We start from the raw sequence: 26,341 nt of genomic DNA on the forward strand, positions 1-26,341 counted from the left end.
CCACATTGTCAAATCGTGGGCTAATTAGGCTTAAAAGATTCGTCTCACAAGTTAATCGTAAAATGTGTAATTAGTTATTTTTTTATCTATATTTAATATTCCATATATCTAAACATTCGATGGTATAAGAAGTAAATTTTAGGAGGAGAAACTAAACAAGGCCTAAGATAGAAAGCAACTGTAAAGTCTTTTGGCCTGGTTCCCAAAGTCCCAGATGTGGCCATGCAGCCCAAGCCCGTCGGCCCGGCCTAAGGCCCATTTTTTTGCCCGGCCCAAGCACGGCCCGACATCGAGGCTAGCGAGCCCGGGCTGGCTCGGCCCAGAGGAGCAGGCCGTGCCTAGGCCTTATCCCAGGCACATGGGCCGGCACGGCACGACCTGCTACAGAGCAGCCGGCCCGCTAGCGGCCTGGCCTGCCGCCTCCCGGCCTCCCCGCGCCCCCTCCGCGCCGCGCCCTGCCCCTGCATATAAGCGGCTCGCCCAGTCGCCTCGCCTCCTCGCCCGCTCCGCAGTCCGCAGTCGCACTCAGTCCAGTCGCCTCGCCTCCTCGTCCGCTCTGCTCTCTGCTCCCAACCCTAACCCAAATCCCTAGTTCCCCACTCGCTTGCCATGGCACAGCCGAGCCCCGCTCGCCCAGCCGTCTCGCCGACGGTCGGCTCCGTAGTTCGCTCCCAACCCTAACCCTAATCCCCACTCGCTCACCGGCTCGCCGCGGCGCAATCTCTGCTCTCTCTCGCCCGCATCGGCAGCATCCACGATCTGGCGTATCTGAGCTCTCTCTCGTGATCTACTGATCTCGTTCGTCATCCCCGACTCCGGTGACCTCGATCCGCCTATCTAACCCTATCTCCACTCTCCTCCCTTCTCCCTCTCTCCTCTCTCGCTCTCGGTGAACTATGTGAGTTCGTGACCATGTTCTCGTCCGTCCCTCCTCCGTCGTTCATCGTCGTCTCTAATTGGTCTTTCTCCTCTAGGTGGCCCTCGTCATCTCCGGCACCGGGCTCCGGTTGCGTAGGTACTCCACTAACCCTAACCCTAACCCTAACCCTAGATCTGTATTCTCCACTTCTTGTGTCTCTTCCACTGACTCTAGATCTATACCTCTATCTCTTTGACTCTGTTTTTCTCCTCCGTGCAGGTTGGTTGCCGATGCCTCGTCGTCCTCTTCCTGTGGCATAGACCGGGCACGGTGGCCGCGCGCACCATTGAGGAACTATGCTAGAGATCAGTCGTCCGCGGTCAAGGTCGCCATGGCGGATGACGACGATGTCATCTATCCACTCACCGGCAACGATGACCTGATCGCGGCAGGGCTGCTCCCAGAGGACGACGACGACATCTGTGACGACGTTGTGCGTTGTTGGGTATCGATATCGGTAGCGGCTCTGCTTCGATTGATCTGGACGGTGACGACGGTGGTGAAGGGGCAGAGCCAACGCCGTCGACGACGGCGACAGGTACACCGGTCGGCTCCAACAGCACAGATGGTACCTCATGCCTTGGTAAGCGTAAATCTAGTGTCTGCGTTGATTTTGATGAGATCTATGACACTGTGAATGGTCAAAAGGTTCGAACTGCTGCTATCTGTAAAATATGTAAGAGTAAATTGTCTGCTAGATCTTCTGCTGGCACTGGCCATTTGATTAGGCATCAGAAATCTTGTAGGAAAAAGGTTGATCATGCTGCTAAGGTTCAGTCTAGGCTTTCTTATAATCCTGATGGATCTGTGCATAACTGAGACTACAATCCTGCTATTGCTCGCTCTGAGTTGTGTAGGTTGATTGCTAGGCTTGACCTTCCATTAGGTATAGGTGAGTCACAGGCATAGGAGGATTACATTGTTCTTGCTCATAACCCTAGGTTTGCCAAGGTTTCTAGACAGATCTCCACTAGAGATCTTGGTAAGGTGTTTACTAAACGCTGTGATAAGTTTAAGAATTTTGTATTGCCTGCTGCTTCTTCTGTTGCTTTAACTTTAGACATTTGGTCTAGTAATGCTAAGGAGGACTATATTAGTGTTGTTGCTCACTATATGAATGCTGATTGGGAGTTACAGAAAAGGGTTATTGGTCATAGGCTGATTGAGGTTAAACATTCTGGTGAAAACATTGCTGAAAGAATTGCTGCTGTGGTTGAGGAGTATTGTCTGATTGACAAGATTTCCTCTGTCACTCTAGACAATGTTTCTTCTAATGCTAGGGTTATGAACACTTTGACACCTCTATTTGTTTGTTACTTGGGTCCTGATCCTTCACCTGATCCTTTGGATCCTAGTAACCGTAAGTACAGTCTTGTACATCAACGTTGTGCTTGTCATATCATTAATCTCATTGTAAAATCTAGATTAAAGAGGTTAAAACCTTACACAAAAGATTTTAGAACTACAATTAACTTCTTAAATTCCTCTAATCAAAGAATTGCATTGTTCAAGGAATACTATAATGCTAAGGGTGTTAGACCTAGAAAGTTTGACTTGGATATGGATGTTAGATGGAATTCTACTTACCTGATGCTTAAACACTTGGTTCCGTACAAGAATGTCTTTTCTGTGTTTATTAATTCCAATTATGGTTCATAATTATTGACTATAAATCATTGGTATTTTGCTGAGAAGTTATTAGAGTTCCTAGAACTTTTCTATGACTCCACTGTTGTAGTGTCTGGTGTTTATTATCCTACAAGTCCACTTGTTCTGCACCATATCCTAGAGACTGCTTCTCATTTACATGCATGTGAAAAAGATCATAATCTGAGAGCTATTGTATATCCTATGAAGCTTAAGTTCCTTAAATATTGGCAAGACATACCTTTGTTATATTCATATGCATTCATTCTTGATCCTAGAGCTAAAATGAGAGGTTTCTTTAATGTGCTGCAATTACTTAGTGAATACACTAGTTTTGAGTACAGTTCATACTATGTTGATGTCAAAACTGAATTGTATAAACTGTTTAACAAATATGAGAGCAAGTTTGGTGCAGCTAGGTCTCAAAGGGTTGTACAACCATCACATCATACAGGTAAGAAAAAAGCGGGCACGAGGAAGAATCTTTGGCCGTGGATCAGGTGTTGTTGGTCCTTTCCCTCTCCCTGTCACTTTATCTTCATCTACTTCTGTTGTTTGTGAGCTATCAGCTTACTTAGACAGTGACAATGTCACTTCTTATGATGATGATTTTGACCTACTTCTATGGTGGCATGACCACAAGCTAACCTTTCCAATCCTGTCTATAATGGCTAGAGATATCATATCAGTTCTTGTATCTACTGTCTCCTTGGAGTCTTGTTTCAGTTTGATATGTAGGATAATTGAGGAACGACGGCGACGCTTGTCACCAGAGACTATGGAGATGCTGACCTGCTTAAAGGACTGGGAGTTAGGAGAAAAAAAGGAACAATATGCTGTTGACAACCAAGAGCTTGAAGACTCATTCCAGAACTTGTACCTTCATGAAGATGGACCTGCTGGTGGTGCTCCTGATACTTAGTGATGTACTGAGGTTGAGACTTGATTCCTGAGTGTGTGTGTGATCTGTGACTGTGAAAGGGTGTGTGACTGTAAAAGACTTGTCTATCATTTGAACAATGGTTAATTAAGAGCTGGTTGTACTCTTTTTTTCTTTCTTTCTAGAATTTCTCATAAGGGTGAGTTTTATCTAGAAAGGTTTTTAATGAGGCAGCATTGCACTAAACAACTTATTTTTGTTGTCTGTCGGCTTTGGACTTTGATTCTGTAAATGTATGAAACTGTGATCTGTGAATGTATCGGACATTTGGACTTCGATTCTGTGATTGTATGAAACTATGACTTTATCGAACATTTGGAGTTTTGGACTTTGATTTTGTGAATGTAAGAAATTGTGATGATGTGAACTGTGAATGTATGAATTATGAAACTTTGAATCTGTGATATGTGACTGTGAATGTGAACTGTTATCTGTTTGTGAATGCAAAAGGTAACAGACCGTGAGCTGGCACGGCCCGTGATTCTGGTCGTGCTTCGTGAACTGGCTCAGCACGAAAATAGACCCATAGGGTCTGGGCCGAAGGCCAGACCCGTGACCCTGTGAGGCACGGCGTGCCTAGTCGCAGATAATTGGGTGCCCGGGCGGCCCATACCGTGGTTTCTCGTCACATGGTCATGGACAGGGAGATGAGATAGAGAGCCGGCCGGGTTGGTACGCAGTCTACGTCAACAACTTATTAGGCCTGCTGCATGCGTGCACGTTTGTTTTCTCCCGTTCCCCGAACCGTCCGGAATTGAGTTTGTGGCTTGCATCGGTGGCCACAAACTGATCGATCTGACTGCTGCCACGAGCCGTGGACCGTACCGATCTGCCGTTTACGTCCACGCATGGACGCACCAGGCCACTACATTGTTGGCTATCTGCTCTGCTAAAAAAAAATACATTCTTGACTAAGCCTACTACACTGCTAGTCAGGACGACTCTAAGCTAGGAGTGTTGTGGTCGAATCTCTAAATTCGCAAATTAACTCTGGCCCTGAGGAACGCCTATATGGTTTATGGTAGAGTAGTAGATCGGTTGGAAATAATATGCAACGCGTGGTGCCGTGCAGGTGCTGCTATAGTGCTATTTTGCATGTAAATGTTTCACCGAAACTCTTGCGGATTTCAGTGAGTAAACCTAACTGATCTATGATATTCATGCGTGGGGACAAAGCAATTTCCTTGCATCATGGACACAAAGCGACATAACACATGGTGGGCTATCTCATCTCGTCCCGGCGAGACACTAGCCCAAGTGCCAAACAGGCAAACACCGTGATCAATTTCAGCAGTCAGCAGACAGGAAAGATGGCTCTACACTGCTACTACTACCATACTAGCCAAGCCCCAACCCCCAAGCGCACAAGCTGCTATCACACGCGGTGCATGCCGGGGAGCGCAGAGCTCGTGGCGCACGCGACCCGCGCCCATCATGCCGGAGTAGTATAATGTCAGGCCCCGGATCAAGCATCTGACTGTATTCTGGAACTAGATAGGCTCGCGGGGAGCAATAGCAAGAAATAGCAAGAATCGCAAGAGGAACGCGAGGAAGAACAGGGAAAGAACTGAGTTCGGGGCCGAGTTTTATTCTATTCCATATTCGATGGTTTCTTCAGTTACAGACCGCGCCTTTTATAGACCAAGGCAATCGGCCGATTCAGTTACCAAACTGCGCCGGCTAATGACTCTTTAATAGACCGTCTAACCAACTTACACCTAAGCAAAGACTGACGGTAGAAACCTGACGGCGTACACAGCCACCCGTCCTTCATCCTCGGCGGTCACCTCACCTTGCATTCCTTCCTTCGGTGTCTGACATTTCCTCCCCCTCGAAAATCAGGTTGCCCCCAAGCTGGTGTTTTTGGAAAACGGCGTTTGAGACCATTCAGCTCTTCCCAAGTCATTAACGGATGTTCTGCGGCATTCCACTGCACCCGAACCTGATTGATCATCGATGCTCCGCGCAGAACCAATCTTGAGTCTGTGAAAGCCACTGGACTGACAACCAGATTAGGATCAACAGTCAAGTCACTAAGATCAGACTGTACCTGAACTGTGGGCGCCACATGCTGCTTGAGCTGTGACACATGAACTACTGGGTGAACTCGGGCATCAGAAGGCAGCTCCAAACGATATGCCACTGGTCCAACCCGTGCCAAGACTTTGTACGGACCATAATATCTGAAGCTCAGTTTCTGATTAGAGCGTGCAACCACTGAACTCTGAATATACGGCTGCAACTTCAAGTATACGAGATCACCTTCTTTGAATTGGCGCTCCAATCTATTCTTATCAGCATGTTGCTTCATTCTGAGTTGGGCCCGTTGCAAATGATCTCTGACCACTTCATTCAACATGTTTCGCTCATAAAGCCACTGATCCAGCTCTACAGAATGACTATCAGCAGGGTTGATAATGCCCAACTGTTTTGGCTTATGTCCATACAATACCTCTAATGGGGAGCGCCCAAGTGCTGAATGAAACGAAGTGTTGTACCAGAATTCCGCAACTGAGAGCCATTTGCTCCACTGCTTTGACAGGAGTTGACAGCGCACCGCAAGAAAGTCTCCAAGCATTGGTTCAATCGCTCCGTTTGTCCATCCGTCTGAGGGTGGTAAGATGAACTCATCAGTAGTTGGGTATCAGTCAACCGAAAGAACTCCCTCCAAACTGTGCTGGTGAAGATGCGATCCCTGTCAGATACAATGCTCTGGGGCAAACCATATAGCTTGTAAACATTGTCCAGAAATGCTTGAGCCACCAGAAGAGCTGTATATGGATGTGCCAAGGGAATGAAATACCCGTACTTCGTGAACTTATCGATGACCACCGGTATAGTATCAAACCGGGAGGACTTGGGTAGCCCTTCAATGAAGTCCAAACACACCACCTGCTAAGCTTGGCCCTCTGACGTAGGGTCACTTCCCCGCCTACTCCCCGAAGGGTCATAGCTTGGCCCTTTGACACGCCGCACCATCCGCCGGTGAAGGATGGGACGCACCCACTTGCTGACAGAAGCCAGGGCACGACCCTATAAGGATCAGCGAACACGCCATCTCTGACACGGTCTGCCATGTTAGTAGGGCAGGCACACGGGAAAAAGGAAGACCCGACTCCCCCGAAGGACCTTCTCTACCTTTAGTTTTTTCCTCTTTCTCCCATCTGTAACCCCTGCTTCCCCTTGGTCTATAAAAGGAAGGGCAGGGCACCCCACTAAAGGGACCAACTTTTGACCGATCGTTTTTGACAGACAACAAACAGCCAAGCAGCAACCGAGCTCTTAACGTCCTTTCGACCTTCAGAGACTTGGTATCCGTTCATCTCTCGACCGTTTGTACCCTCTACTACGAACCTTTTTCGGTACTAATAAAATGAGCAACAGCAAACTGGACGTAGAGACATTCTGCCCGAACCAGTATAAACCTTGTGTCCTTTAGTACACCATCCGAGCCTAACACGCAACAATTATAAATTTACTAGTTGGTGTTTGTTCGAAACACCGACAGTTGGCGCGCTAGGTAGGGGCCTTTGCGCGTTCCAAATCAGACCTCGGATGGCTAGCCACGCAATCACCGACAGTTGGCAGCGCATAGAAGAGTCATCGTGTGACTGAACGCTGGGTGAGTCCGGTCGAGCATGATCGGACACGTCCGATCGTGAAAAGTCGTCTCTAGATGCTTACTGGAAACGACCGGACGCTGGGGCTCAGCGTTCGGTCATTTTGAGCTGCTGCGTCCGGTCATCACTTGACCGTTGAGATCGAGCGCTCAGTATTTGAAGAGAGGGGACACGTGGCGTGCATCGCATGACTGGACGCTGGGGTCCAGTATCCGGTCAATCTGACCGGAGCGTCCGGTCACCCCGTGTTGTGCCCAGTGAAGGGGTACAACGGCTCTATTTCTTGGAGGCTTCTATTTAAGCTCCATGGCCAGCTCTAGCTCACCCCTTGACCATTTGCATTGACATAGCAACCTTGTGAGCTTAGCCAAAGCCCTCCCACTCATCTCCATCATATATTCAATATCTTTGTGAGATTGGGAGAGAATTCAAGTGCATTGCTTGAGTGTTTACATCTAGAGGCACTTGGTGTTCGTGTTTCGCTGCGGGATTCGCTTGTTACTCTTAGTGGTTGCTGCCACCTAGACGTTTGGAGTAGCGAGGATCGTTGAGCGAAGGTTGATGATTGTCTCCGGCTCCGATTGTGGTAATTGTGAGGGGGTTCTTGACCTTTTCCCGGCGAAGAGCCAAAATATACTCTAGTGGATTGCTCGTGGCTTGTGTGAGCCTCATCTTGTGTTGGTTGTGCGGCATCCTATTGAGGGTTTGGCATGTGATGTCAATTAACGTGTGAACCTCCAAGTGAGTGAATCGCCACAACGAGGTGTAGCTTGCCGGCAAGCAAGTGAACCTCGGTAAAAAATCATTGTGTTCATCATTTGATTTCGAGGTGATTGGTCTTCATTGGTATTTATTCTTGTGATTGATTGTAATGGGAACGGGGATCCCGATCTTCCGTCAGGTGATGGTAACTATCGTTGTGGCGGAGAATAACACACCGATCCGGCTTCAGATCGAAAGATCGAACCCTGCAATCTTAGCACCACAGCTCCTCTGGTTATCAACCGAGTCATGGAACAGGTTGACCTCGCCAAGAAGGCTAATCCCTGCCTGCGCAACGAAGAACACAAGCAAGAACAAGAAAGATCGCAACCAAATTGCAGATGTATGATTAATCTCACGAGTTGGGGTCTCACAAACCGAAAAACGGCGAAACTGTTTCTTGACAGAATAATCTAAGCAAAATCCAAACCCTAAAGTAGGTGGTGGCTACTGATTATATAGCCTAAATGACGTCCAAGGATCCCTCTTCACGTCCTAAAGGTGTCCCAACACGTTACAAGGCCCAACGGCCCAAAAGAAGGTGTCGCAGCACCCTGACAGATTCTGGATGCTGACTTGTTTCGACGATTCCCATTGATTTTGAAGAGCTTTTGATGTGAAACTACTTGGATTGGCTTCCTTATTAAATTATCTTTCCATCCATATGTGGATCATCGAAAACAGAGTTCGGATGCGTCTTGGGCGTCCGTTTTATTGCAGACTGTTCCTGATAGCCGAGGCAGACTCGAACTCGGATTGGACTGGGCCTCTGGCTTGGCTTGGACATCCTTGCTGGCCTCCTAAGGTGGTGGCCAAGGAGGAGGACGTCCAAGGCCATCTCTTAGGTGTTCTCCATCTTCTTGGGGCGTGCTCCAACTTGGGCCTGGGTCCCAAGGATGTCTAACAAGTCCATGACGACAGTGTAGCTCCCGCCAGAAATAGTGACAGAATATATTGGTAATTTGGAGGCCTTGCTGACGTGATATTGAGATGGGACCAGATTTATTTGAAAGCTTATCAAACAAGCTTTCCATCAAGTGCTCATTGACCTCGATCGCACTCCGGATGGATGAGTTATGGCCTTCCCAATGAGGCACTGTCGGGCTGCCGACGAACCAAAAGTTCAACTTTGATGAACTTCTATTATGAAACACATTTGAACCTACAATCAAATAGTGACATGTACATGTGGAACCAAGTGAATTATAACCAAAGCCACTATGCAAATGTAGGAACGAGCGCACCTTATAATCATTGTTCGTATCTGAAGGTGCCATGTCCTCATCAGATTGGCTTCTTCCTCGACACGGCGGTATAAACATATTGCTCACTCTCTTTACTTTACTGTACACTAGTTGTCAAGCTCTTTAGTGTAGCTAGTTGTGAGAGCTTGTTAGTTTGGTTAGTGTGACTCTTTAGTTAGCATGTGAGAGCACATTAATTTGGTGTAGTGTCATAGCTATTGTGTGGATAGAAACTATATAAACTAGAATTGTGGTAGGTGGCTTGTATTTTTAGTAGGCTAGCGCAACACTTGCTTCGCCTCATAATTGTCTAACCAGATTGTTAAGTGTTGTTGTAGAATTTTTAATAGGCTATTCATCCCCCTCTAGCCATTAGGACCTTTCAGCCGCGCCGTTAGTGGCCGACCAGCCATAGGCCACGTGCGCCGTGTGGCGGCCGTACGCCGGCGTTGGCTCGGCCGGTCGGGCAGAAGCGGAGTGAAGACTAAGGCGACGTTGCTGCTCCCTTCTTTCTCGCTCTCTCACCCTCGCTCGCCTTCTCCCCCCCCCCCACGCACGCAGCAGCGCCACCGTCACCATCGCCCCTCGCCTCCATCGTGCTCGCTCACCTATGCACGGAGCACCTCCATCCAATCCATCTCGCCCACATCTTCGCCACTACCTCCTCTACCACCACGACCCGCCATTGTAGCCGCTCGAGCCTAGGTGAGGCCACATTTCGAGTTGCCGCCACCGCCATGGCCGCGGTGCGCCGCTGAGCACGAGCTCGCCCGTGGCCAACCATAGCCCGTGCACCTCCGCTCTCTCTCTCTCTCCCTCATCTGGTCTTCGTCGTAGGTCCTAGAATCTAAATCCACCATCCATTTAACCGCTACCACTACCGCTACCACCGCCGCCGCGCGGGAACACGGGACCGGGCCATGCACGTCCGCCATGGCCACGTGCACGAGCTCACCGCCGCCGACCTAAACCGGCTGTCCTTAGATCGCTCTGGTGCCTGTTATCGTGTCACCTAAAGCCATAGTGTCTTTTCCAAAGATGGAGACCCACCTATCGCCGCCAGGTCGTCGAAACGGCAAGCATCGCCACCGTGCACTGGGCGCCGGCGTGCTGCCGTGCACATGGTCAGGCTTCCCCACTGCTTCACCGTGGCCAAATCTTGCTCTAGAGCTGTGCTAGGTCACCATAGAGGTAGGACCAACCTCGCGCGGAGCCTGCCATGGCCAGAGATGGCTGGCGCGCCACCGCACGACCACCGTCGTCCGCCATGCTCGTCGGTGAGCTTGCTCCAGTGAGCCACCGACCCAACCTGGGGTACCCCTAGGTATGGGTTGACGAGAGGAACACGATGGAGGTAACCTCGTTGTCGGAGACCTCGCCGTCGGTGAACTGTCGCCGGTCAAACACCGTCCTCTATTTCAGTTTTGTTGACAAGCGGGTCCCGTTGACTACGGGCCCCATCTGTCAGTCTATGTGTGTTCTTTGATTTGTTATTTGTTTTCACAGATTTGAATGCATGCTTCAAAAATTCATATCTAGAGCTAGAAGTGTCCAAATTGAGTGAACCAAATTTTGTTGGATTCATCATGAAGTGTACTATTTGTTAAAAGTATGAAACCTACTGTTTGGGATATTTTTCTAGGAGAATTAAATTGAGCTAGATAAGTGCTTTCAAATTGTTTTCAATTTTGTAAAATGCATAACTTGAGCTAGAAAAGTGATAAAATTGTAATTACAATTTTGCTGATCTTGTTTTGACATGCTCTAGTTAATAAAAATACTAAACCTACAATAAGAAAACTTGGAATATGGTCTTCCTATTTAATCTTAAATAATTGCTAGCTTCTAGTGAAAATAAATGGGGTAAAAATACATAACTAATGATCATGCAAAGTTTTACATAGTGTTATGGTGCTAGGATAAATGTAAGAAAAATATGAAATCTATTGTTTGACACTTTTCACTCGGCTAAACTATTTTGGCTCAAATAAGGCTATGCAACTTGTCATTTTTATAGAGATGGATATACTTATCCAAATGGCATAAATATTGTACAATAGACTTTTAGGGTCATATGTAGGCTACTGTAATTTTCTAAGAATTTATTGTACACTTTTGATATATTTTTCCTTATTTCACCTTAGTGTACAAATAAATTAATAAAGACATTTAAATAATTTATTTGGGCTTGACCATTATGTTTTCTAGAGTGTGTATGATGTCTATGAACTGTTGATACCATTGGTTGTGCCCAAATTTGATTGCTTGTATGCAATGAAATATTAATTGCTCTATAATTCAATTATAGTGACTGTTTGGACAATTTTTATTGTTAAGTAAATTGCATGGGTAAAATGATGTTTGCGGTGAATCTTTCCAATAACAAAGTTGTAGATAACTTACTTATCTTACTTCTATAAAATTTTTATGGCAATAGGCTAAATGGTTTGAGAGTTATGGCTGTTAGAAGTTGGTCTCCATAAATACATATTCTTTGGAATTTGTGAACATATCTGGGAAATTGCTTTGTTTGACCTTGATAGCCATTGAATCATCTTGAGATGACTATAATAAAGTTGTAGGCAGTTTTATAAGATTTCTAGAAAGTTCAAGATCGTAGTATTTGATGGAGTATAACTCCAGTTATGGCCAAAATAAGTAGCTGATGTTTACGGCAGAAAATGACTAAGTCAATTGTAATTGTTGTCTTGTGTGATGTTTGTGTAGATGCTTAGGCTAATTGAGATTAGTTGTTAGCAGTAGGTTCTAAGCCTCTTACTGATGATGAATAAATGTACCTTAGGTTACTAGAACTTGATGAGTGTATATTTCTTGTATTATAGAAGAGATATGCACCTACTCAGTAACGGTCAACTAGAAGAAAGTTATACAACTACTTGGTCGATGAATGTTAAACTTATCATACATCTTGTGGATAACCATGCTCATGCATATACAATTTATCATCTCATCTCATCTCTTATGCATTCATGATACTCATTTGTGCATATGCATGCAATAGGTTTCCTGGAAGGAGTGACTCTACTCGAGTTCGAACCCGAGCATCAGGAGGAGCAACAGACAGCCCAAGAGCAGGAGGTTCAAGCAGAAGGAGTCAATTTGGAAGATCTTCCTGAGTGTTCTGACCATCAACCTTTCTCGTTGTTGAAAGACAAGCCCCAGACCATTATATGCCTCCTATATTTTTACAAATATCACTTGCGCCCTTTATGTTTGATGCATTATGTTATAGGAGTTGATTGGGAACCCTTGCCGCATATATTATCCTTGTCTAGACAAATATATTTTGAATCCTTTGTAGATCCTGGATCGAATATATGCTTAGCCTTTCTTAGTCCGTAGAGGTCAGGTGATTTCCTGTCACCTAAAAGATATAGGTAGATAACTTATCACGGTTGGCTATAATTGCTATCGTGGAAATAACCATGTGTTGATGAATAAAAAAAGGACAGGGCGGGATTGTGATGGAGAAGCACAAGGCATAGAGGTCTTGATGCCTATTTATCCCTGTCTGTATTGGTTAAGGACCGATTCACTGTACGTCCTTATGTCATGTTGAACGCATGTCTAGCACTTAGTTTGTCGAATAAGTTGTTCCAACCGTGAAGTCGAGTAGCTCAATTCAGGCCAGGCCCCGGTAAGTAAAAGTGTGCACACTGGAGACAGTAAGGATGTGCGGACAACTAGTGGCGTGAGTCCAAGGGTAGGTCGGGCCTGAACTTTCTAGTAAACTGGTAGAATCTCTGAGAGTGCGGCACTGATCAGACCCATGAAGTTGGTTCCTAAATTATACCAAAGGTGACCCGATGTGACCCTAACGGGGAAAGTATGGGTTTGCGTTAGGAATAATTCCCCAGCTGGGTAGGAATCAATTCGAATCATCGTTTCTCCCCAATAGTGAGAACTTGACTGAGCAGCGGCAATGTAGCATTAATTGATGGAACTTGATGGTTATGATGATGCTCAAATTATTATACAAGATATGGTTACTAATGCTTGTTAGCTTAATCAAATGATTGCTTTAGTACAGGTGCTAATCTAGAGATGCATAATTGAATAGGTATTCAAATTGATGCTAGAGATATTAAATCTCCAAGTTATGTTATTTAAGTTTTTATGCAAAATGTTGTCAAGCTAGCTCCACTGATAAAGCCTTGTATACTCTTTGGTGTCATATTATTTCTAGTTTATGACGGGTAAGTCTAGCTGAGTACATTCTCGTACTCAGGGTTTATTCTCTCTTATTGTAGATGACATGATGTATCTTGGGTACTGTAAGAACTGCCTTCATCCTGCTGTGGATGAGGGCTAAACCATGGGCATGGTACTCCTAAGTTATCCCCTATGTTCTGTTTTTGCTGGAAATGACCGTGGTACTGGCATGTATTTGAACTAAGGGTGATATTGATGTCAAACTACTTTGCTTCCGCTATTTGAACTTGGTTTGTAATAACTATGTGAACTCCGATGTATGTGAGATACTTGTGAACTATTTGTGAACTGTGATGTAACATGTGACTGATTGTGTTGAATCATGTACGATCTTGGTTTGTATGTTGGTTTATTTAAGACCCTTCATGATTTCTTCGGACGACCGGATTTATATGGGCTCAAGTATGACGGTTTGACCGTTTCGATGTTTGCTATTGTACTTATGCTCTTATAAATTGAATGGTTCTGTTACAGTGTGGGAGCAGTGCTGGTGCTGGTGGTGGAGGTCGCTGTTGTAGCTGTGCGATCCGCGCCGTCGTCGATCCGACCTGGTCCGCTACAGTGCTCATCCTATGAAGCAAAGCGTCGAACGACTCGTCGGCTATCATCTGCCATGCCTCTAACCCGTTCCACTTGTCCAATGATTCTGTCGGGTGCCATAGAACGGGGTACCCCGAGCGTACACCAAAAGAGTCACTTAAATCTCATCTACAATGAAGCCAGAAGGTAAGCCATGGGTTCATCACCGGCCCCGTCTGAGCCCACCAGGCTCTCCACCTCGCCTCAGGCCTCGCACAGGAGGTCTCGGCGCCCTGACGCAATCTCCGCCTCGTGCAAGGTCTCTCGCAAGAGGTCTCGGTAAGGAGCCCAATCTCCGTCTCGCCTGAGGCCCCGTGCGAATAGCCTCGAATAAGACAGCTATTCCCTGCATCGCTCAAGGCCGGCTTGTCAACGACCCGTCGCTACTGCCTCGACCAGTCTTCCCGACAGCATGTCACGTCCTATTATTGTGTCAACCACTCCCACAATCTCAGCTGGACGATGGCTCAACACTACGGAGTGGCCGACAGGACAAGAAGTCGCATCAGCGCCATACCGGCTGAGACGGGGCACGGCGGGGATTACTGGCCACTGTATTCTGGCGTTGTGCACATGATCAGCGCTCGCACCGCACTGTGCCCCGCAATTCCCACCCCAAAGACAACACGGCATGGGAAGTCTAGATTAGGTCATCATCACCTCCGAATCAGTGTACCAGATCCCTCCCCTCGCCAGGGTCTCGGCTATCTCGGGATTCACGTCTGCCGAGACCCCCCACCGCGGTTCGGCCTCGGCACCAACCGAGCCTTGGTCTCGCGTACAGTCAATCCACAGCGAACCACACACTGACTGCCGCACCCGCTCCGAGGCAGCCCTAGGGCTCCCATAACGCACAGGATCGGATGTGACCAGCACGTCACCCTAGCGCTCTAAGGATGGACCACTCCAACGACCACCCCGCCACAGGAATGGGCTACAGGGCTCGAACACGCCGCCTCTGTTCGCACGACACCATATAGTTAGCACATGTACTACCCTTGTCCTCCCTTCAAACTATAAAAGGAAAGGACTTGGGCCATTTCGAGGGGAAGATAGGTTCTCACGAAGAACAATACCCTGTAACACGCACACTTCCCTGCCGCTTGAGAGCAATGTCTCAAGTAGCCCACATCACTCCCCGCCGAGACCTGGGACTAGCTCCCTCTCTCACCTAGCTTGTAACCCCCTACTACAAGCACTTCGGTGCAAGGAATACAAGATCAATCTCCAAGACTGGACGTAGGGCATGAATCGCCCGAACCAGTATAAACCTTGTGTCTCTTTGCATCACTCTCCAGAATCAGGAACACGCAGAACAAATTCACTAGTTGGTTGAGGACCCCCGGTCCAAAACACCAATAGTTGGCACGCCAGGTAGGGGCAGCTGCGTGTCAATTTTGTTATCCCAACAAGTTCCGGATGGCAGACCCCGTACGACCGCTGCGTCTTGGCATGTTGGTCTGGTTTGGGAGCCTGGAGTTCATGTCTCTAGAGCACGAGTATGACATGGTACTTCTCACACCCTGAGCCCCGCCTGCCGACGATGACATCACGCACCAGCAGCCTAGGCGTAGGCGGCGCCCGGGCGGCCGCTCTCGCCACGCTCGCCGGGCGCGACGCAAGCAGGATCACCCTGATGCTACACGAACCTAGGGCGACTCACCGCTCTCCGACGCTATCCCATGGCTAGCTGTTGGCGCAAGGTCCCTGGTTGGGGACCTGTCTAGCCTGAGCCTGGACAAGGGAAAACACCGATGGCACCCGGCGACGCCCCAACGTCAAGCTCCGCTCCACCACTCTCTGAGGAGCCAACCCCGATGAAGCAGAGCCTGGCGATGGCACCTTCTCCATACCCCTTTGGGTTGAGAAATGCCGCCGCCTCTTATGCTTACGCCTACGCTTCCGCTCACGTGGATCTCTCGGAGCGCCGTCAGCGCTTCGCTTTCGACTTCGACACCATCACGTCGACTCACACCCACGCCAACTCCTCAGAGGAGGACGAGGCATGGGCCGGAGCAGATTTCTCCGACCTCCATGACCATGAAACCATGTGTCGCTTCTTGGCCGCAAGCGACTATTGCTTTGGCTACTCCAATTCTGACGATGAAGGTACTTACGATCCCTCCCGTGAGTGCTTCCACGTCGGACTTGGGATGCCGAGCATGGGCGATGAGGACGAGAGGGTAGCCAACCGCACTTCGCTTCATCAGGGAACGGGCGATGCCACGCCTTCACGCATTGTCCCACCGGCAGCACGGAACGTGAACCTTGCCCTCGGGCAATCTCAACGCCCGGACCTGGAGCAGCTCCGTGAGCTTCAGACCAAGGTTGAGCAAGATCGGCTCCTTCTGCAACAACTCCAAAACACTCTCGAGCAGGAGCAGTAGGGCTGCAGTGACGGTGGAGGAGCCCGGCGATAGGCTCATGATGTACACCACCGCATCAATGACGACGAAGGGGACGATCCTCCCCCAATCTTCAATCGCGCTAGCCAGAATGTCATGGCGGCAGCGATGCTAGTGCGCGCGATGCTCGAGCCCTCTACCACGGAAGGGCGACGGGTTCGCGGTGAGCTCTAGGATCTCCTTGAGACCGCTGCGGTACAGCAGGCAGAGAGTTCTGCTTCTTGGCGGCACGGAGCCATCTCGGACCTCCCCTCAGCACCACATCGACAGAATAGGGAGGCCTCGGTTCATCCCGAGCTTGCTCGGGCGCCGATGATCAATAGGATCCCCCCGGTCCATGACCGCCTCAACAACCGACGCGAGGCGTAGGGTGACCACGAGGTGGTCGGCCAACGACGACGCCAAGACAGTGAGGGGCCCGCCTGGGGCTACCATTCGCATCGTGGTGGCCGCTACGATAGTGAGGAGGACCACAGTCCTTCTCCCAAACCGCCCGGCCCCCGAGTCTTCAGCAGAGCCATCCGCAACGCTCAGTTTCCAGCCCGGTTTCGCCAGCCAGCCAACCTCACAAAGTATAGCGGCGAGACCAACCCCGAGCTCTGGCTCGCCGATTACCGCCTGGCTTGTCAGCTAGGCGGCGCGGACGATGACCTGCTCATCATCCGTAACCTCCCCTTGCTCTTGTCAGACTCGGCACGAGCCTGGCTCGAGCACCTTTCTCCCTCTCAGATCCATGACTGGCGCAACTTGGTTAGGATCTTCATCGGGAATTTCCAAGGCACATACGTGCGCCCTGGAAACTTCTGGGACCTTAAGAGCTGTCGCCAGAAACCAGATGTGTCTCTCCGAGACTTCATCCAGCGCTTCTCTAAATAGTGCACCGAGTTGCCCAGCGTCGGTGATTCAGAGATCGTCCAGGCTTTCCTCTCCGGCACCACCTGCCAAGACTTGGTTGGAGAGTTAGGCCAGAACGTGACGCGCTCCTTGACATTGCCACCAACTTCGCCTCAGGCGAAGAGGCTGTAGGGGCCATCTTCGCCGAGAACAACGCTAAGGGGAAGCGGAGGGATGAGGCCCCCGAGGCCTTAGTTCCCCGCCTCCCCAAAAGAAAGAAGAAGGATCGCCAGGGGAAGTGGGTCGTCCTTGAGGCCGATCTGGTCACGGCCGTAGAACACAAGAATCCCTGGGGCCCCAGGGGCCCCAGACCCTTCGACGACATGCTTAAGAAACCCTGCCCTTACCACCAAGGTCCAGTAAAGCACGCCCTCGAGGATTGCTCCATGTTGCGGCGTTACTACGCTAGGCTCGGGCTCCCCGACGATGACGCCAAGCAGAAGGGCACTGGTGACCGGGACGATGACAAAGACGACGGGTTCCCCGAGGTACACAATGCCTTCATGATCTTCGGTGGACCCTCGGCGTGCCTTACGGCACGGCAGTGAAAGAAGGAACGCCGAGAGGTCTTCTCAGTCAAGGTGGCCACTCCCCGGTACCTCGACTGGTCTCGGGAGGCGATCACCTTTGATTGAGATGACCACCCCGACCATGTTTCGAATCCCGGGCAGTACCCACTTGTTGTCGACCCGATCATCGGCAACACCCGACTCACCAAGGTGTTGATGGATGGAGGCAGCGCCCTCAATATCCTCTACGCCAACACCCTAGAGCTCTTGGAAATCGACCGGTTGAGGCTCCGAGGTGACGCCGCACCTTTCCACGGCATCGTGCTGGGGAAACGCACGCGACCCCTCGGGCACATCGACCTTCCCGTCTGCTTCGGCACCCCCTCCAACTACCGCAAGGAGGTCCTTACCTTCGAGGTGGTCGGGTTCAGGGGAACCTACCACGCCATCCTAGGGCGGCCGTGCTACGCCAAGTTCATGGTAGTCCCCAACTATACCTACCTCAAGCTCAAGATGCCAGGCCCCAGCGGTATCATCATGATTGAGTCCACGTATGAACATGCATATGACTACGACGTCGAGTGCATCGAGTACGCCGAGGCTCTCGCGGAGGCCGAGACCCTCATCGCCAACCTCGACCAACTTAGTGGCGAGGCGCCTGACTCCAAGCGTCATGCAGGGATGTTCGAGCCTGTGGCGGCCATCAAGCTCATCCTGGTCGACCCCGCCTGCCCCGATGACCGGGCGCTGAGGATCAATGCCACCCTCGACACCAAATAGGAGACCGTGCTCATCGACTTTCTCCATGCGAATGCCGATATGTTCGCATGGAGTCCCTCGGACATGCCGGGCATACCGAGGGAGGTCGCCGAGCACGCCTTGGACATCCGGGCCGGCTCTAGACCGGTGAAGCAACGCCTGCACTGATTCGACAAGGAAAAGCGTAGGGCCATTGGTGAGGAAGTGCAAAAACTCTTGGCGGCTGGGTTCATCAAGGAAGTGTCCCACCCAAAGAGGTTGGCTAACCCCATATTAGTTAGGAAGAAAAATGGGAAATGGAGGATGTGTGTAGACTACACCGGTTTGAATAAAGCCTATCCAAAAGTCCCCTTCCCATTACCCTGAATCAATCAGATCGTTGACTCCACTACGGGGTGCGAGACCCTGTCTTTCCTTGATGCGTATTCTGGTTACCATCAAATCAAGATGAAAGAGTCTGACCAGCTTGCGACTTCTTTCATCACCCCATTCGGCATGTACTGCTATGTGACTATGCCTTTCGGCCTCAGAAACACGGGGGCCACGTACCAGTGGTGCATGACCCAGGTCTTTGGCAACCACATTGGGCGAACCGTTGAGGCCTATGTGGATGACATCATGGTCAAGACCAAAAGGCCGAGGATCTCGTCGACGACTTGAGGATAGCCTTCAAGTGCCTTAGAGAGAGGGGCATCAAGCTCAATCCCGAGAAGTGTGTGTTCAGGGTCCCCCGAGGCATGCTCTTAGGATTCATAGTCTCAGAACGCGGCATCGAAGCCAACCCAAAGAAGGTCTCGACCGTAACTAGTATGGGACCAATCAGAGACCTCAAAGGAGTGCAGAGGGTCATGGGATGCCTTGTGGCCCTGAGCCGCTTCATCTCGCGCCTCGGCAAAAAAGGCTTGCCTCTGTACCGACTCTTGAGAAAATCCGAGCGCTTTTCTTGGACCCTCGAGGCCAAAGAAGCCCTCGACAGACTTAAAGCACTGCTCACAAATCCTCCCGTCCTGGTACCCCCGGCCAGGGACGAGGCCCTCTTACTCTATGTTGCCGCAACGACCCAAGTGGTCAGCGCTGCCGTAGTAGTAGAAAGGCAGGAAGAGGGGCATGCTCTACCCACCTAATGACCTATTTACTTCATCAGCGAAGTGCTCTCCGAGACCAACACATGTTACCCCCACTTCCAGAAGCTGGTCTACGCCATAGTCCTGGCCCGGCGCAAGCTGCGTCACTACTTCGAGTCTCACCCAGTGACTGTGGTATTGTCTTTCCCCTTGGGAGAGATAGTCCATAACCGGAAAGCCTCAGGCAGGATAGCCAAGTGGGCCATCGAGCTTATGGGGGAAGCCTTGACTTTTGCGCCTTGGAAAGCGATTAAGTCTTAGGTCTTGGCCGATTTTGTGGCTGAGTGGACCAACACCCAATTACCACCTGCTCAAGCCCAGATAGAATGCTGGACCATGTACTTTGATGGGTCTCTAATGAAGACCGAGGCAGGCGCGGGTCTCCTCTTCATCTCGCCCCTCGAAGTACACATGCACTACATGGTGCGACTCCACTTTGCCGCCTCCAACAACGTGGCTGAGTACGAGGCCCTCGTCAACAGCTTGCAAGTTGCCATCGAACTTGGGGTACGGCGTCTCGATGTCCAGGGCGACTCGTAGCTCGTCGTCGATCAAGTCATGAAGGAGTTAAATTGCCTCGACCCCAAAATGGAGGCTTACTGCAAGTTGGTACGTCGCCTAGAAGACAAGTTCGACGGTCTCAAACTAAACCACATCGCGCGGAAGTACAACAAGGCCACCGATGAACTGGCAAAGATGGCCTCGGCACGGGCTCTGGTCCCCCCGAACATCTTTGCCAGGGACCTCCACAAACCTTCCATTGACTACACCTTGGTAACAGAGGAGGGCCCACCTGTCGAACCCACGACGGGGCTCGACGCCCCCTCTACTGCTGAGACTCTCTCGACCAAGCCCGAGGTCATGGAAGTCAACACCGAAGCTCCCCAGACTGACCAAGACGTGGATTGGTGAATCCCGTTCCTTGGTTGGCTTGATCGGGGGGAGCTTTCTAGTGACAGGACCGAAGCCCGATGGCTTGCGCGCCGAGCCAAGACTTACGTCCTCTGCAATAACAAATTGTACAGGCAAAGTCCCTCCGGCGTCCTTCAACGATGCATCACCGCCGAGGCAGGCCGAGCCCTGCTTTGGGACTTACACGCAGGGGCCTGTGGGCACCATGCGGCGCCTCGGACGCTCATGGGAAACACTTTCCGCCAAGGGTTCTACTGGCCAACAGCGGTCGTCGACGCCACCAAGCTAGTACGCTCCTGCGAAGGATGCCAGTACTATGCTCGACAGACACATCTCCCAGCCCTAGCCCTCCAAACCATCCCCATCACGTGGCCGTTCGCCGTGTGGGGGCTCGACATGGTCGGGCCTTTGCAAAAGGCCCCCGGGGGCTACACCCATCTACTGGTATCAATCGACAAGTTCTCCAAATGGATCGAGGCTCGTTCGATCAATCGAATCAAATCCGAGCAAGCAGTGTTGTTCTTCACTGACATTATCCATAGGTTTGGGGTCCCTAACACCATCATCACCGACAACGGGACATAGTTCACCGGTAAAAAATTCTTGACATTTTGCGACGACCACCACATCCGTGTGGCCTGGTCGGCCATAGGATACCCAAGGACCAATGGCCAAGTAGAACATGCCAATGGCATGATACTACAAGGCCTCAAGCCAAGAATTTACAACTGGTTGAAGAAGTTTGGCAAGAAATGGCTCGCCAAACTCCTATCGGTCATCTGGAGCCTGAGAAACACCCCAAGCCGAGCCACAGGGTTCACGCCTTTCTTCCTGGTCTATGGGGCTGAGGCCATCCTCCCCACCGACTTGGAATACGATTCCCCAAGGCTACAGGCCTATAACGAACGAAGCAACCGCACCACCCGAGAGGACGCCCTCGACCAACTGGAGGAAGCTCGAGACGTCGCGCTGCTACACTCGGCTAAATACTAGCAGACCCTACGGCGCTATCAAGCCTGGCACGTCCGAGGCCGAGACTTGAAGGTAGGCGACCTGGTGTTGAGGCTAGCATAGAGCAACAAGGGCCGCCACAAGCTGACCCCGCCATGGGAAGGACCATACATCATCGCCCAAGTGCTGAAGCCTAGGACCTACAAGCTAGCCAACGAAAAGGGTAAAATCTTCACCAACGCTTGGAACATAGAATAGCTACGTCGCTTTTATCCTTAAAATTCCAAGCATTGTATATATTGTTTCTCAGAATACAATTGAAACCCGTTTTTTAGTTGTTCTAATTTTTCGAGAAATTCCCCGAGCCTATCGTTGGTCTCGGCAACACGATGACACTATAAGGGAGACTCGGCTCTGCCTCCGCAGAACCGAATCTCCCTCAGGGGCTAGATGGGGGATTCCCCCTAAAGTCCCATGCGCCATTTTTAGTCATTTTTTGAAAAAATTCCTATGCCAAACCCTCTAGCACACTCTGACGAATCGGTTGTGGAAAACCCAAGGACCAAAAGCTCGTCTCAGGGCCAGAAGGTCGGTTGAGTCGCAAGACGGCCTAAGCCTCCAGGCTACGGCGCTCCCTCACCACCTTTCGTCCCAGGGACGGCTTAGGCTCCAAAGAGGTTTTTTGCAAAGAAATCAGATCGGAGACAACTAGAGGGCAGAGGCTCGGAAATACAAGACAAACGATTAAAGAAACACGAATACTTCCAAAGAAAGGCCTCCACGGCCACAAACGTTACGATACATAGTTAATTCCTACTCTATTTACATGGCCGCTTGGGCCTAGGTCAGGGCTCAGCACCTCCGGCATCGGCAGACGGTGGGGGAGGGACCACCTCCTCTTCAAACAACGTAGTCAGCGCGGTGCCAGGGCCTTCCGCCACCTCCAATAGCTTTGTCACCACCTCGTCGGCCTCATCATCATCATTGGGCAAGATGTAGCCATCGCTAATGGCTTGAAGGTCAACACCAACGTAGTGCGAGGCGATGACGGCCAGTGCGCGCTTGACGCCCATATGCAGCGCTCCTCGGAGCTGCTCACGCACTTGACCGCTCAGCGCAATCAGACAGCTCCCAAGGGAGCTACCTGACTAAACCCCCTCAACCACTAGGGCCTCGTAGGCGGCACGAGCGGCACTTTTCAGCACCTTGTGCTCCCCGATCTCCGTCTCGAGCACTGTCTGCACCGCGCTGGAAGCCTCAGCTGCCCGGGTAACCTCCACCTCTGACTCTGCACCATGGAAAGCGGAATGGGGTTGAGCGAGAGAAAAAACAAGCTAAATAGGGACAGAAGCCTACGGAACTCACCCTTGGCCTTAAGCTCCCAGTGTCGGACCTCGACCCGAAAAGCCTCGGCTTTCTCCTTCAGGCGCTGAGCCTCGACCCGAGAAGCTTCGGCCGCCCTGGAAGCTTCACTCCCCAGCTCTACGTCACATGAGGAAGTTAGGGAACGAACATAAGAAAAAGCGAGTAAAATGAAGGGACTAGGACTCACCCTCGGCCTTCCCCCTCCAAACCACAGCCTCGGTTCGCGAGGCCTCAGCCGCAGCAAGGGCCTCATCCAAAGCGCCTTTTGTCAGCTGGTGCGCATTTTGTTCCACCCCTAGCTACCCAGCAAGAGCCATGGCCGAGGCCGTAGCTTCTACGACTCGAGCCCCGAAGGCATCCTGATCACTAGCCGCGCGGGTGAGCTCCTCCTCCAACTCCTTGACCCGCGCCGCCAGAGGGGCGAGCTGCTCCTGGGCCATGGCCGCCTCGACCTTCATGTCGGCACAACAAAGGTGGAGGTCCTCCACCTCTGCGCTCCGTGCTGATAGGAGCTCATTGGTGCCTGCAAGAAGGCCCTTCTACCGCTAAAGCTGGTCCCAGACATCCCTCTCCCAGCGGAGGAAGACCGACTTCCCAAGAGATCGGGTCTCGAGCTCCTGGGGGGAAACAAAACAGGGGTCAATCCCTACAAGGAAAACATGAAAAAAGACCACCGCATGGGAAAAGAAAGCACGAACCTAGGCGACTCCGAGCAAATCGTTGGCCACCACGGACAACGCCATCCGTAGAGACCGCTCCGCCAGCTGGCGGTACTGCTTGAACGTGTCCTAGCGACTGCCCTCGGCCGCGTCCTTGAGGGCAAATAGAGGCTCTGCCTCAGGATCATCCTGGCTTTGCCACAGGACACATGGGTGGTTCCACCCACGGGGCTCGGGTCACACCTGCGCGAGGGCTGAGCTTCCCTCGCCGGGGGTTGGAATCGGCTGTTCCACGACACTGGCCACCTCGGCGTCGACCATCTCCTACACCCGAGAAGTATCATCGGAGGAGATCAGAAGAATCTCCACCTCCCGAGCGCTCTCTCGCAACGGCGGCGGGCCCTGAACCAAGGGTGCCACCAAGGCCTCCGCCGCCTTCATCTCCATTTCCTAGGCTAGCAGCCCCGCCATGATCACATCAGCGTCGGTGGTCCCGGGGGCTTCGGCCTCTGCCATCGTGGCCTCGGTGGTCCCGGGGGCTCCAGCCTCCACCATCGTGGCCTCGGTGGTCTCGGGGGCTCTGGCCTCCGCCATCGTGGCCTCGGCGGTCGCGAGGGCTTCGGTGCCCGCCACAGCGGCCTCGATGGTCCCGGGCGCCGAAGTCTCCGTCGCCCTGGCCTGTGAAACCCCGGGGACCTCGGTCCCGATGGTCTCAGCGGCCAAGGGAACCTCGGCCGCATCCGACCCACGGGCCTCGCCATCGCGGGGCAGAGGCACTGCCTCCCCTTCCTGTGTCAGGGCCACCTTAGCAGCCCCTCCTTGAGTGGCCGGCTCCATCAGGTCGGCCCTCGCCGACACCGCGCCACGATGTAGGGCGGCTTGTGCCTCCGCCACCCAGTGGGCGGTGGAGCCAGGGTTAACCTTGAGCGCTTTAAGGGGCGCCAAGGTAGGCACCTCCGTGGGCCACTTCCGGCTAAGGACAAGATGATCACAAGGTCAGTACAAGACAAAAGAACGAATGGAAGGCACTGCACCCCCACCAAAAATACACCTACCTCGAGCGGGGCAGCAACCGCTTCGCTACAGCGACCCTCGTCCGCAAAGGCGGTGGCGGCGGTAGAGGCATCGCCTCTGTGTCCATCGGCGTCGGTTGGTCCCCAATAGACCCCGGTGCCCCCTCGGTCCTCTGCGGGGGCAATTGCGTCGCCTCCGCCGCCACTTGTTCCACCACCACCTCCAAGCCCACCGGGTTGACGGCGCGTTTGTCCAATGCCCGTGCCTCGGGCGTGTTGGCCTCGGCCCTGGAACGGGCAATTGCCGACCCTAGGTCCGCTCCTCCTCATCCCAGGAGTGCTAGGCTGCTTGCCAACGCCCCAGGCACCACCTCCACTACGTCAGGGAGATGGTCCAGGGGACCTCGCCCCATCTCGTCTTCGTCATCCCCGTCCGAGGCATCCGTCGATATCGATGGCGACGGGGACTCCTCCAATGGGAGGCCATCCTTCCTTTGTTGACGGCGGCGCTTGTCCAGTTCCTCGCGCGCGAGGATCTTTTTCGTGCGCTTCGCCGCCTTGGCGTCCTTCAGCTTTTTCTGTGCCTCGACATGCGCCCAGTTGGTCGCCCGCCACCTCGCGTCCTCGGGAACGGGCGGCGGAGAGGCGCGCATGTCCCTCATCCCCTGTAGGAAACGGCGAACGCGCATAAGGGAACGAGAAGTAGGAGAAACGGAGGAGGCTTGGGGGCTACAGCGGCGCATGACTTACCAGCGAGAAGAACCCCCGCGATAGGCCCATCGCGATGGGGGTCAGGTTGCCGCCCCTCAGCTTTGCCTCCACCATCTCCCCCACCCGATGAAGAATTTCCTCATCAAAAAGGGCGGAGGAGGACATCTGGATGCCCTCATTGGGCTCACCCGGCCTCATCTCGAACAGTCACCGCTGCTGAGCCATCAGCGGCAGCACCCTCCAGCGGTGGAAGGCAGCCATGACCACAACCGTAGTAAGGCCATGGCCCCGTAGCCTCTCCAGCCCCTCTAGAAGCAGCTGCAGCTTGGGCTGAGCCTCCCTCGGGACACCATACTTCCACCTCTCCGGGTAGCTCCCCACAATCTGCCCAGTGTAGGGGGGAAGTCCTCCATTGTCGTTGCGAAGGTAGAACCAGCTCGTGTACCATCGGCAATTGGATGATGCGAGCTGGGCCAGGATGTAGAGGTGCTGGCGGTCCTGGCGCACTTGGAGAGTGCAGCCGCGGGCCCTCGTCGCTTTCCTCATGCCCGATGTGCCCGTTGGCTTAGTGGTATGCCTCGCCCGGAAGAGATGGAGCCACAACTCCCAATGGGGAGCAATCCCCAAGTACCCCTCGTAGACGGCAACAAAGATGGCCGCCTGTGCGATGGAGTTGGGGTTGAAGTTGTGGAGCTCCACGCCATAGTAGTGTGGGAGCGCCCGCATGAACCGATCCACCGGGACGCCGAGGTCGCGCTCGTGAAAGGAGACGAAGCTCACAACGTAACCATCGCAAGGCCTCGGCTCCGGCTCGCCCAATGGAGCGATCCACTCCGGCCTGTTGGGGTCCATCACCGGACGAAGGAGTCCGCCGTCGACAAGCGACTGAAGCATCTCCTCGGTGACGTTCGATGGATCCTAGGGGTCCGCCTCGATGACAACGATGTCGCCGGCCATGGATGCGGTGGAGGGATCGAATGCGGCGGTGAGTTTCTCTCTCTCTCTCTCTCTCTCTCTTTCTCGCTCTCTCCCTGGCTCGCTCTTCTCCCTTCTTCTTCCCGGCACCCGCTGCTCTAGCGACGGCTCGATGGAGGC

General features: G+C 52.0%; 1 protein-coding gene across 1 annotated transcript; it reads right to left on the reverse strand.

The window, feature by feature from the left end:
• Positions 1-23,972: 23,972 nt before the first annotated feature.
• LOC136510863 (uncharacterized) lies at positions 23,973-25,444 on the reverse strand. The gene is made up of 4 exons (XM_066505175.1): positions 25,286-25,444; positions 25,038-25,200; positions 24,578-24,857; positions 23,973-24,495 (listed from the first exon to the last, which is right to left on the reverse strand). Exons 1-4 carry the CDS (start codon positions 25,442-25,444, stop codon positions 23,973-23,975), a joined length of 1,125 nt encoding a protein of 374 aa, XP_066361272.1.
• Positions 25,445-26,341: the final 897 nt, after the last annotated feature.

Source organism: Miscanthus floridulus, chromosome 16, assembly GCF_019320115.1.
Source record: "Miscanthus floridulus cultivar M001 chromosome 16, ASM1932011v1, whole genome shotgun sequence".
NCBI lineage: Eukaryota > Viridiplantae > Streptophyta > Magnoliopsida > Poales > Poaceae > Miscanthus > Miscanthus floridulus.